This window comes from Tachypleus tridentatus, chromosome 10, assembly GCF_004210375.1.
Source record: "Tachypleus tridentatus isolate NWPU-2018 chromosome 10, ASM421037v1, whole genome shotgun sequence".
NCBI classification, from domain to species: Eukaryota; Metazoa; Arthropoda; class Merostomata; order Xiphosura; family Limulidae; genus Tachypleus; species Tachypleus tridentatus.
In genome coordinates, this window is record NC_134834.1 from 93883504 (window position 1) to 93897825 (window position 14322).

Below are 14322 nucleotides of genomic sequence, written 5' to 3' on the forward strand. Positions count from 1 at the left end.
AAAACAAAAAATATATATTATTTTGATAAATAATAAAACTTGATAAATAATAAAACAAATGGTTCCTGAGGGAAAAGTGTAATGTTCCTGTTTTTCTTATTACATAAAACTTATCGCCAGTTAGTTTCTCTTCTACAAACAAATAATATAAATAAACAAACCGGTTGATTCGATTGGTTATGTCTCCCTCTCAAAATCCTTTCTATTTGTTTTACTAATTTACCGCCTCTCCTTCTAAATAATTCTGCAAGTTGTTGTATATATATATATAAATATATATGTGTGTGTGTGTGTTTCTAACTTAAAATTTAAACCTTTTTTTAGATCACACATATCACACTTTGTATCCAATGTATCTTTTCAAACATTACTTTTAATAAGTCTATTAAGTATCAACAACACGAATATCGCCCTACCCTTGAAATAACTAAACAGATGCAAGCCTGTTGGCCCCAACGGCACAGCGGGATATCTGCGGACTTATAATGCTAGGAACCGGGTTTCGATACCTGTTGTGGGCAGAACACAGATCGCCCAACTTGAAGCTTTGTGATTAATTATAAACAAACAAGTGTACGCGTTTCGCAATTCACTGAACTACTTTTAAAACCAATAGACTCCATTGTGTAACCCAGCTTCGTGGATATTAAATTAGTTCAAATATATATACAGTTTTTATTTTTAAGGTTAACTGTATGGCTGTTATGAACTAATGAGCATTAAGCCTAGCAGTTTATTGTTTAAAGCACGTGTTGTATATTCTGGTCTCAAATAGGCAGAAATTCAGTTATGCATTATTGATATTGCTATGGTATTTGGATCTAGAAAGTATTAGTAGCAGATAAGTTTGTCGCCACAAACCAAAAGGTAGAGATAATTTGACAGAGTGAATCAGTGGCTTATCAATGGCTTATCGATAAAGAGACGATCAGACAAGGAGACAATAAACAAATTATTTTTGTTTTATTCAGAAGAATAACAGGCCTCAAGAAAGAGAAATCGAGAAAAGGTTTGTTTGCTTGTATTAAAACTCGATTTCTAATGTTATAAGTCAGCAGGACTGTCGCTGTGCCACCGGAGCTCGGGCAGGGGAAATGTCTTATACAAAAGAATAATGCAGTTTATGTGCACGGAAACCTAAATAAGTGAATGGAATTAAAACATAGACTGGTCTGTGAAAGGAGATAAATATATCATAAGGATAATCATTCCCAGATCATATCTGTATACATATATTTTTACGTCGCTTAACGGCCCGGCATAGCCAGGTGGGTTGAGGCATTCGACTCGTAATCAGACGGTCGCGGGTTCGAATCCTCGTCACACCAAATATGCTCGCCCTTTCAGCCGTGGAGGCGTTATCATGTTACGGTCAATTCCACTATTCGTTGGTAAAAGAGTAGCCAAAGAGTTGGCGGTGGATGGTGATGACTAGCTGCATTCGCTCTAGTCTTACACTGCTAAATTAAGGACGGCTAGCGCAGATAGCCCTCGAGTAGCTTTACGCGAAATTCAAAAACAAACAAACTGGCTTTAAGCAGTGAATTCGGAAATTATACTTATTCGAAGTATCCATATCATGTATTATCCATTCTCATAGAATAACTGTCATTATAGGAAAATTATCATTTTTATATCTTCGCGATAATAAATTAAAAATTATTTGCCATTTCTTCTACTTGAACAGTTAATATAGCATTCATTTTGTTATTTTTTTTTTCTTAATGCATAGGTTCTTTTTTCTAATATTAATTAACATCCTTACGTTACAATAAAAGGTAAAGGTGTTGATAATATGTCATAATAAGACATACAAAAACAAGAGCAAATTTCACAGGTCACTAACGACAAGCGGCTCATGATGTGCCAATCACCAGTTCATGGCTAGATGGTTAAGGCGTTCACTCGTAATCCAAGGGTCGCGGGTTCGAGTCCCCATCACATTAAACATGTTAGCCCTTTAGCCGTGGGAGCATTATAATGTGACGGTCACTATTCGTTAGTAAAAGAGTAGCCCAAGAGTTGGCGGAGGGTGGTGATGACTAGCTGTCTTCCATCTAGTCTTACACCGCTAAATTAGGGACGGCTAGCGCAGATAGCCCTCGTGTACCTTTGCGAGAAATTCCAAAAATAAACAATCGCCAATTAAAAAATTAGAAATCAATCGATATTTAAATTTATTTGTCTTTGAGGCCTATAATTCTTAATTGACCCTCATAATAAGTCACTTTTAACAGACTTAATTTAATTCGTATAATTGAAACAATCTTTATCGAAACGAATTCAAAGAAAAACAAAAAAAGCGAAGGTTCACCCAGTGGCGATAAATGTAACTTTTATTAAATCTTCATAGGAAAAACGTTTTCAGATTTTTTTTAGTATCCCTATAAATTAATAAAGATTAATTAAAGTAATTAAACTGAGCACTGTATGAGGTTTGTTAAAAACAGCTCTATTTGTACGAAGATTGATTATATATAGCACGTAGGGTAAAGCTGAATATCGGGAGATGTGGTCGCTTAAAAATAAAATAACTAACAGCAGGTACAGAAGTTGTAGTTAACGGATTATCAACCATATATAGTTATTTAAGATAGTAAAATTTCTATATTGTAACTTAAACGAATCTGTCTGAAAGTTCATACTTCCTCCCTAGAGACTCCCTAGAGACCCTAGATACAGTAAGTATCCAGACTTATGATGCTAAAATTCAGCTTTTGATACCCGTGACTGGCATGGCACAGATAGACCACTATGGAGCTTTGTCCTTAACAACAGAGAAACGAAAACAAATTGAAAGCTGGCTTCTATTCCATCCAATATGTCTGTTTTGAAAGATCTCATTCGATTACATATGTAGCCTTGCAAAGAGATGCTTATAATAAGTTGGTGTTTCTATGGAAACATGAGTTTTTTCTTTTAAGTGACTAGATTACTATTGGCTTACTTGCATCGATTGTTATCTTTCAAATCCGTTAACAAATGGGCACAGAGACACATGGCCCACAATACATGTTTCAATTATTTTCAAAGAGAGAAAATTTGTGATTGGTTCTTTTCTACCCTATATATACGTATAACAGCTTATAAATATGTTAACTTTTCATACTGTATAAATAATAACCAAAACTAAAAGTTACGTCAAAATAACAACGGTGAAAGGTTTCTCAGGTTAAAGATTAACAAATTTCAACACTCTCGAAGGTCATTCATGTTGAACCCCTTTCTGGTATCGTACGTCGTTATTGAATAAACAATAAATGTGTTTCTTTCACAAAAAAATATTGGACTGACGAGGACACGTAAATATGTTGAAGCTTGAATTTATATAAATTTAGGGTTTTTTTTGGTTATTGTAGACTTTTGACTTATGAGCACAACACAGATAGCTTATAGTGTAGTTCTGTAAACAACGCACAAAGCAAAATAAACCAACTCTGACCTTAAACTTTATTTTATGTTAATTCTTGGTTAAAAAATTCCAATAAGCGTGCATCTAGTAATCTATCAATTAATCACAAAAAGTAGAAATATTGGTTATTTGGAGTAAGCCAATTTTACGGATTTTTACTGGAGAATGAGTACTGGATTTGTACATGAAGTAAATAGTGCACTGTTTCAAAGTTCGTGTCTAATGCAAAACTTCCTTTCGTTCAACAGATTTATCACTAAATTCGTCAAATACAATTATATAAGAAAAGTGCGATTTACATCTAAAAACGTCTCTTTTCAGTTTCTATCCTTTTTCAAGAGAAATGTAAAGAATTGAAGAATCGCATTTTGTTTCGATATATTACCAAGTATTACTAAGTATTACCAAGTTATGAAAATAGCTAAAATTAACACTGCACAGCTTATGTTTTGGTTTACTTTCACGATGTTTAAGAATTACATTGATGGCACGAACAGCACAGTGTATTCCAGTGTGTTTTGGACATACGATTTACAAACTCATAAATGTTATGGTTCAAACATGATAGGCTGGGCGTGGTCTAGTGACTAAATGTTAGATTCAGATCAGAAAGTTCAAAGTTCGACTTTTAATACACAGTTGGACATGTTTCTTTCTCACTTTTAGATGTAGAAGAATTATGACAGTCAATCCCAATATACCAGTATTAAAGGTAGCAATGTAGACGGCGGATTGTGACAGTTAATCCCGTTATTCCATTGTTAAAAGTAGCTATGTCGACGGGGGATTGTGAGAGTCAATCCCTCTGTTCCATTGTTAAAAGTAGTTATGTAGACGACGGACTGTGACAGTCAGTCCCACTATTTCATTATCAAAAGTAGATATGTAAATGACGGACTGTGACAGTAAATCACATTATTCCATTATTAAAAGTAGCTATGTAGACGGCGGACTCTGAGAGTCAATCCCTCTATTCCATTGTTGAAAGTAGCTCTGTAGACGGTGGATTGTGAAAGTTTATCCCTTTATTCCATTATTAGAAGTAACTGTGTAGATGGTGGATTGTGACAGTCAGTTCCGCTATTTCATTATTAAAGTAGATATGTAGATGACGGACTGTGACAGTAAATCACATTATTCCATTATTAAAAGTAGCTATGTAGACGGCGGACTCTGAGAGTCAATCCCTCTATTCCATTGTTGAAAGTAGCTCTGTAGACGGTGGATTGTGAAAGTTTATCCCTTTATTCCATTATTAGAAGTAACTGTGTAGATGGTGGATTGTGACAGTCAGTTCCGCTATTTCATTATTAAAAGTAGATATGTAGATGACGGACTGTGACAGTAAATCACATTATTCCATTATTAAAAGTAGCTATGTAGACGGCGGACTCTGAGAGTCAATCCCTCTATTCCATTGTTGAAAGTAGCTCTGTAGACGGTGGATTGTGAAAGTTTATCCCTTTATTCCATTATTAGAAGTAACTGTGTAGATGGTGGATTGTGACAGTCAGTTCCGCTATTTCATTATTAAAAGTAGATATGTAGATGACGGACTGTGACAGTAAATCACATTATTCCATTATTAAAAGTAGCTATGTAGACGGCGGACTCTGAGAGTCAATCCTCTATTCCATTGTTGAAAGTAGCTCTGTAGACGGTGGATTGTGAAAGTTTATCCCTTTATTCCATTATTAGAAGTAACTGTGTAGATGGTGGATTGTGACAGTCAGTTCCGCTATTTCATTATTAAAAGTAGATATGTAGATGACGGACTGTGACAGTAAATCACATTATTCCATTATTAAAAGTAGCTATGTAGACGGCGGACTCTGAGAGTCAATCCCTCTATTCCATTGTTGAAAGTAGCTCTGTAGACGGTGGATTGTGAAAGTTTATCCCTTTATTCCATTATTAGAAGTAACTCTGTAGACGGTGGATTGTGACAGTTAATCCCGTTATTCCATTGTTAAAAGTAGCTATGTCGACGGGGGATTGTGAGAGTCAATCCCTCTGTTCCATTGTTAAAAGTAGTTATGTAGACGACGGACTGTGACAGTCAGTCCCACTATTTCATTATCAAAAGTAGATATGTAGATGACGGACTGTGACAGTAAATCACATTATTCCATTATTAAAAGTAGCTATGTAGACGGCGGACTCTGAAAGTTTATCCCTTTATTCCATTATTAGAAGTAACTCTGTAGACGGTGGATTGTGAAAGTTTATCCCTTTATTCCATTATTAGAAGTAACTCTGTAGACGGTGGATTGTGACAGTCAATCCCTCTATTCCATTGTTGAAAGTAGCTCTGTAGACGGTGGATTGTGAAAGTTTATCCCTTTATTCCATTATTAGAAGTAACTGTGTAGATGGTGGATTGTGACAGTCAGTTCCGCTATTTCATTATTAAAAGTAGATATGTAGATGACGGACTGTGACAGTAAATCACATTATTCCATTATTAAAAGTAGCTATGTAGACGGCGGACTCTGAGAGTCAATCCCTCTATTCCATTGTTGAAAGTAGCTCTGTAGACGGTGGATTGTGAAAGTTTATCCCTTTATTCCATTATTAGAGGTAACTGTGTAGATGGTGGATTGTGACAGTCAGTTCCGCTATTTCATTATTAAAAGTAGATATGTAGATGACGGACTGTGACAGTCAATGTTTTTCTATTTCATTAGTAAGACTAACTGTGTAGATGACGGACTGTGACAGTCAGTCTTTCTATTCTCTTACTAAAAGTAGTTATGTAGACGACGGACTGTGACAGTCAGTCTCTCTATTCCATTATACAAAGTAGCTATGTTGAGAGCGGGTGCAGTTGATTGTTTGTCCTTTCTCTCTCTCTAGTCAAGATCTGTAAATTAATGATGGCTGTACCGAAACCTGATATAGCCATTTAGCCCGCTTGTGAAGGTGTGATTACATTGGATAATACAATGAATGTCTGGTTACACTTGATAATACAATGAAGGTCGGTTACCCATGGTAATACAGTGAAGTCTGATTACTCTTGGTAGTACAGTTAAGGCCTGGTTACCCTTGGTAATACAGTGAAGGTCTAGTTACAGTAGGAAATGCAATGAAGGTCTGACTACACTGATAAACACAATGAAGGTCTGGTTACAGTGAGCGATACAATGAAGGTCTTGTTAAACTGGGTAATTTAGTGAATATCTGACTACTCTGGTAAATAGAATGAAGGTCTGGTTATAGTGGGTAATACAGTGATCTGGTTATAGTGGGTAATACAGTGAAGGTTTGGTTATAGTGGGTAATAGAGTGAATGTCTGACTAACCTGGTAAATAGAATGAAGGTCTGGTTATAATGGGTAATACAGTACTGAACCAAAATTTCTGAAGTTTATTTCCGGCGATATTCTTCTTTTGATAATTCGCTTTTATGATTTTAGTTTTAGAAGTTTTAAGTAAACATTAGGTTTAGTAAATTAGTTTTATATGTTAGTCAATTTACAACATAGCTTTAAGTATTTAAATAGATAAATAAATCCAGAGAAAGGGAGAAAACACCGAGATAAAATCTTAGTGAAATGTTCAGTCCAATGCTGTATTGCATCTAGAAAATTTAACAAAACTTAGCTGCTCATTATATTATGGCAAATATTTTACGTTCGCTTATGGGTATTTAAAAAGAATCCAAGTCGTCACATATGCTTCCTATACATGAACTGAGTGTATAATACTAAATGTTAGCATTGTAAAAACCTGTGTTTAGAATTTAGAAGCCATCGTTTGTACTAAAAGTTATTTAATATTGGTTAAGGGTTAAACATGTGATGAATTATTCCAACAAGACATCTGAATATTTCATATTTATGTGGTTCAGTAATGGCTTCCAGGAAAAACAATAATGAAACATAACGGACAGTTCTATTACTAGACTGGTCAATATTCTTTAAGTTTAATATTCATAGAAAGGCGAATGGTGGTTTCCGGAAGGAAAGCTTCTGAATTATCCTAACGAGACCATTAAATAATTGTAATTTTTAATATTTATTTAGTCCAGTGACGGTTTTCAAATGAAATTTGACGAATCATTGCAAGGCCATGTTTCGCACTGATCTGATCCATTATTGATTTTCAGACATGTCATGGATTATTTAATAATACCGCTGAATATTCATAATACTTCATACTTCTGTGACTTAGAAATTAAGTTTTCCTGTTTTAGGTTGTAGGTCACTCAAAATATTTATTGTAAAACCCATCACATTTTGTTTTCTGAGAGGCCTCATGCTCGTTAACTTCGATGTAATTTAATCAACACAATGAATTCGTCTGTCTCGGTTCCATGCTTTACGATCCCATAAAAGCAAGAGCATTAGTGACGAATCTTCGAGTTAATATATGTTTATATGATTTGTACCCATTTATTTTGAGTGTGTGCTATGTATCTAGTTGGATCATGAAAGAATTATATTTATTTTTGTACCGAAACACACACTAGGGATAAAACCACTACTTCCTTTTTTTCTTCTGTCTGGGTGTATTGTAATTTATAAACATAAGCCTAAAAACTGTTAACTTTAGCATAATAATTAAGGGTAAATCCTAATGTATACTAAACTTATACGTACTGATGATGTCTCATCATATTCATGCATCTACTAATTAAAGTTAACCTATCTGTAGCAAAGTACAACAAAATCTGGATGAAACTGATATAATATATCTCTTTTAATTAACTTATTGGTTTCGAAAATACAAGTTCGTATTCAGTTAGCAGCTGAAGAAATTGCGTTCTAAGCCTATCTTTACTGATATATATATATATATATATTTCATAAACTTGACTTTGAACAACATATTTTATTGAAAAAACAAAATGGGCACTGCCGTACCTAACCATGTCTCGATATCCTATTAATTGACTATCCAAACTTAACGTTGTAAACACGGAATCACAAGGGTAATTTTGTTTTTGTTTGTACTTTATATTTTGTAAACGATTGTTTTTGGCCTTACATTACTAAAATTTCAATTCAAACAATTATTGATAAATTCAGCTGCAAATGAGAAGTGTTATTCCTTAACATTTAAATTAAATCAACACATCAACTGTATGGCTTCTTGATAATCCAAGTCCTCAGTCATAAACTAGAAAGTTTTAATGCTATTTTTCTTTACAGTATTAGAATGTTTTAACGTTTTGTTATATTCTTAGAATGTTTCAACGTTCTATTACAGTATTAAAATGTTTAACGTTTCGTTATAATCTTAGAATGTTTCAACGTTCTATTACAGTATTAAAATGTTTAACGTTTCGTTATAATCTTAGAATGTTTCAACGTTCTATTACAGTATTAAAATGTTTAACGTTTCGTTATAATCTTAGAATGCTTCAGCGTTCTATTACAGTATTAGAATGTTTTAACGTTTTGTTATAATCTTAGAATGTTTCAACGTTCTATTACAGTATTAGAATGTTTTAACGTTTCGTTATAATCTTAGAATGTTTCAACGTTCTATTACAGTATTAAAATGTTTAACGTTTCGTTATAATCTTAGAATGTTTCAACGTTCTATTACAGTATTAGAATGTTTTAACGTTTCGTTATAATCTTAGAATGTTTTAACGTTTCGTTATAATCTTAGAATGTTTCAGCGTTCTATTACAGTATTAGAATGTTTTAATGTTTCGTTACAATATTAGAATGTTTCAACGTTCTATTACGGTATTAGAATGTTTTAACGTTTCGTTATAATCTTATAATGTTTTAACGTTTCGTTATAATCTTATAATGTTTTAACGTTTCGTTATAATCTTATAATGTTTTAACGTTTCGTTATAATCTTATAATGTTTTAACGTTTCGTTATAATCTTAGAATGTTTCAGCGTTCTATTACAGTATTAGAATGTTTTAACATGTCGTTACAATATTAGAATGCTTAATTACAATGTTAGAATAATGCACTCTAGAAAGGTAACTTATGATTCTCTTGTAATAATTTTCCTTCGACAAATGTTTTCTTGTTTTACTAAATTTAATAACTATAGTTTTCTTTCACGCATCTTTATTTCTGTCGTTGTATTAATTATACTTCTTGGAACTCTTGTTTTTTAGCATGTAAGCGAAAGGAAGAAGCCCCCCAGCAGAAAAAACACAACCAGCCTAAGAAACCGCGCCTCGTCTTCACCGACCTTCAAAGGCGGACGTTACAGGCAATCTTCAAGGAGACCAAAAGGCCTTCGAAAGAAATGCAGATTACCATTGCACAACAACTTGGACTTGATCTAACTACGGTAGGGAACTTCTTCATGAACGCTAGACGTCGTTCTCAAGACAAGTGGGCGGAAGAAAATAAATCTCAACCACATGATGGCGCAGCAGTCGACAACATCAACGTGTCTTGTGTAACACTTATCAATAGCAGCGCCCCCTCGCCGCTGTCACCATCAACAAACTGTGAGTCGCCGACTCTTTCAACAGTTTCGGTCAGTAACTTAACATCATCCTAGATCTATTGAAACGTACAGCTCCATCTAGCATCAAAACTTTTCATCATGCGGAAACGAAGACTTATCATATTGATGAATCGGCAGACATAATGAGATCTATTAATGTGATTAGTTTATCACTTTCAGTTTCGATTTTCACGAAGAGAATATTGTACTTATCTGCTAAGTTACGTGACAAGCGTCGCATACAAAGTGTTTTCGAAGCTCAAGTTCAGTTTTAGATACCTCTGGGTGGTGTCCTTACATTCCTGAAACCACGGTGATAATTATGCACATTTGTAACTTTGGTTTCTTGACTGAATCATTTCATCATAACTTTCTCCTGTTTAGGAGAAGCTCCTGAACTGAGGGCAATAACGTTAACGTTACTGTAGTCACAAGTCAGTATAAACCAATACGTAAACAACAACAAACATTTAATAATATATTAAGAAAACGTTTTAGAAATGGATGTTTGTGCATTTCTGCTACGTTAAAAAGCGTGAATATTTCGCGTGTTTTTCTTCGTTCTGGATGTGTAGGGCTGATTAAAAGTAAAAGAAAAAACAAAACATTCCAGTATTTAAATTATGAATTAATATACATGATATTTTAAACTAGAATTATATGTTTTATATATATATATATATATATATTTATTTATTTATTCTATTATTTAACAAGCTACTTAATTCGTTGAATACTCAGTTTTCAATTTTTTCAAGTCAAACTGTGTGTGTGAATATATTTTTAGCTCAATCTAGTCGAAGGATACGCGTTTTTTTTTTACTACATCAATTGCTTTTTGCATAATTAAGGTGTTTCGGCTGAAGTTTATAAAATTCTCTGATATTCCTGATATACCAAAGATTGAAATGTTGTAGAATGGACAAGATACTTACGTTAGTTATATTATTCAGCCTACAAAAGCGGATTATGTTAGAGACTGATTGGTTTATAACATAATTAAGATCTGGTTGATTCTTTAGGTCATTGGACTTACTGTGTGTGAATTATGATGAAGACAGACATTCCGTGAGAGACGGCAAATTATAGTAATTATTTTAAAAGATAATTAGAAGCTGGTTAGACATTTACGGATAATCGAATGTATTGTAGGCTTTGTAAAAGAGGCTACTTGATTATAACTATGGTGTTATTTCTTATTGTTATTTTTAGGCTATTTGGTTAGTTTAGATATTTAACTTACAGACCATAGATGGACGCTCAGTGTTTTAATTGTGATTTTGAAAGAGGCTGGAATTCACTTTCGTGATCTAATTTGACATTGAAGTCAGAAAAATTAAAGGCTTGAACCCTTTTCGCACTGTTCCGCCCTAGTTTGATCCTGGCGGACGAGACGTGCGAGTAGACAAATCAGAAGTATATATATTCTAGAATTTTTTCTCAACTGAGCAGCTTTATTTGAAAACACAAGTTGTAGCTCGTAAATTTGCTGCAACAAATAGTTGCTTCGAAAAATTCAGATATTTAGGTCACCCAAACGCAGATCCATTCTTTTTTTTTTTGTTTCTTAATGACAAATACGTATATTTACAGTAAATATTTCTCGCATTCTTTACTAGCAAGAGAACTTAGAGTAGGGTTTGCAACAGAAAATCTTACGACTGTTTTTGTTATGGAGTTTTATTACGTAGAATGTGTCTTTTTAAGTTATTTTAGGATATCTGTAACAGTATAGAAAATAAAGTTCACCACCGACTAATCTTCAAACTACTGGTAATATAAGTAATAACAAAATGTGGATGGATTATTTTGTAACATATTTATTTTCCATTACAGTTTTTTTTTCTTTCTTAAACTATCTTTTTTTTTTCCTTTTTATTATGTTCTATGAAATTCAAAATACATAGATTTTCTGTTGAAGAATAATTACAGCAGCTATTAACTAGTTGAAATTAACCGGAAGTGGCAAGATATGTTGAATAAACCATAAAGTTTGTTGTTGGTGTTTATTATAATTGTAAATTGTCTTTAACGATACGATTGTTTTAACTGCCCTCTGCTGTCGGTAAATGGCTTTACCTTTCTAAAATATTCCAGTTTAACTCAAGTAAGGGTCTCAGAGTCTAATTAGTCTTAGCAAAAGTTAGCGTGAATAGAAATACTTAAATGTGAATGTTTCGCTAGATAAAGTGAGGCTTATGATTATTCTTGCAATCAATTCATCCACCTTCAAAATAGTTCCTACAATTTTAAATTTGTTTGTTTAAACCTTTGATTTTTTTAACTTCATATTGTGTAATATATAAAATGAGTTATATATTTTTATTGTAGGAGTGTTTATCACATTCGTTATTTTCCCAAACATGGTTTTAATTCTACTTGTTTACTTAATTACAGACGAAGTGTAGAAGCGTGGAGCGGAGTTTTATATTTTATCTAATTTATTACTCAAATCCATAAATATTTTAAAATGATAGACGCTGCTCATGAAGTTTATATTTTGTAGCATTGTTTTATATATTTATATTTGTTTTATGAGTGAAAAGTTTCTTTTTTTACGTTATGTTTTAAGAATTATGTTATTTTTTATGATCTCAGACATTTCACTTTGGGAACGAGATTGCTAGTCTGAATGCGTGATATAAAGTTGTAAAACGTGTGTGATTGTGATTTTATGTGTACAATCAGTAACGAGTTGTCTTTTTTTTTTCATTTACAAAATTTTTCATCGTGAAAACTAGTGTGAAAGTGTTAAATGTAGTTATTCACACAAAGCTCTATATTTTATTGTAACTTACACAAAACTGTTCATGTTTATCGGCGTGAGTCGAAGACTTACAATACGAACTTACAGCTTCATAAAACGCATTACCTGCAAACACTAGAGTTTTAGTTTTCCTCGTAGATAAGTACGTTTATTTGCAAACACATTTAAAATCAAATCAATGCACATGAATGTTCGGTAATATATCTTTATGTGATTATATGGACGAGGTATTTTAGAAGATACTAAAGTATTTTACTTAGAAACAACATAACTGAATGCAATCAGAATAATAATAATAAATGGATTTGACTGTAAACAGTTGATATTTCGCAAATTAATGAAAGAAATAAACATTTAATGAGATAGCTTAAGATAATAATTTTATATTAGTCTAAGATGAGACAGTGATGGGCTGACTTGTGGTATTTTGCGTATGAGATTATGTACAATGTGAGAATTTAATTTGTTATCAAATAGCATATTATGTTAACATCAAAAACCAAGTCTGTAACATGTGCAGGTCTTGGTCCACAACCTCTTGTAGCGTAAGTCGAACATATTGTATTGAATGGATCTTATAAAGGAGCACCTGAAGGTTTGTGTGTGGATATGTTTCTGTTATATGAAATTACAGAATCGTTCATCATTTAGGACACTTGTGGTTTTATTATAAAAAACAACAACACACGTTGAAAAAAAATTATAAGTTTTGTAAATGTAAATATTTAGAACAAGAAAGAGGGTGGACTGATAAAATAATAATGAAGAAAGACATTTTATTAATATAGAACTTTAATTTCATACCACTTGAACCACTTCGATTGGTGAAAAATTTTTGGTCATGTAATGTCTCCCAAATTACTTCTATTTAAAAAATGCTCGTTTGGCAATGACTTCTTTCAAATATATGTACAATCTGAAAATGACTCTAATCCGTTTTACGATTTAGTGTTATATTTTTATGCTTAATTGTTGACAGTTGTTTATTTTTATTGTCTTTTTTATGATAAAGTAACGATTTGTTTGAATTCATTGATTATATGTAATACCCTCCTTAAGAAGTTCTAGCAATTGATACACGCAAGCACGTAACATGAAACCGTCTTATATCTTGATAACTGGATTCCCTGTCCGACTTAAAATAATACTTTATCTTAAGGCAAAACCATTTCCCTAAGGTGAAATAACATGCGAGATTCACCTAATACTAAAACTTCCGAATACAAGTGTTCCTGTATGATAAATCTGAATTGTTCAACAGAGACTTCTAATTCAAGGTAATCAAAATTTGGCTATAAAAAGGTTCACCCAAGCTTGCCACTACCATTGTTTTACTAGATACGTAATAAATATGGTTCTCATACATATAATTACTCACAATTTTAACCAAAATCTGCCTAAAACTGCCGAAAGTCTAATGTAAAATAAACTAGACTTTTTCAACAAAAAATGTTTCATTGTATGCTAGAACAATCTTTAACAAACTGGTATAAAGTATTTCATCAGTGCTGATTAATAGACGATAAGAAGAAACACTATTGAGATAAACTAAAACTGACATTCATTTTTTATTACATTACGATAATTTAAATAAAACTGTAACTTGGCGACCCGAAGCCGTTTGATACAAGGGTACAACATAGTGACCCAATACTATCTTATCAAGACTAAACGACGTAGTGACCCAATACTGCCCAACACCAGGCTGT

The 14322-nt window shown here is 32.8% G+C and overlaps 1 protein-coding gene across 1 annotated transcript in view; it reads left to right on the plus strand.

Annotated features, from left to right (window-relative positions):
- LOC143229891 (homeobox protein cut-like 1) overlaps nt 1–13263 on the plus strand; it is a 47442-nt gene extending 34179 nt beyond the window's left edge. Inside the window, exon 2 of the mRNA XM_076462758.1 lies at nt 9506–13263. Within this exon, the coding sequence (XP_076318873.1) occupies nt 9506–9900 (395 nt within the window). The 3' untranslated portion in view covers nt 9901–13263. The remainder of the gene's footprint in view (nt 1–9505) is intronic.
- Nucleotides 13264–14322: the final 1059 nt, after the last annotated feature.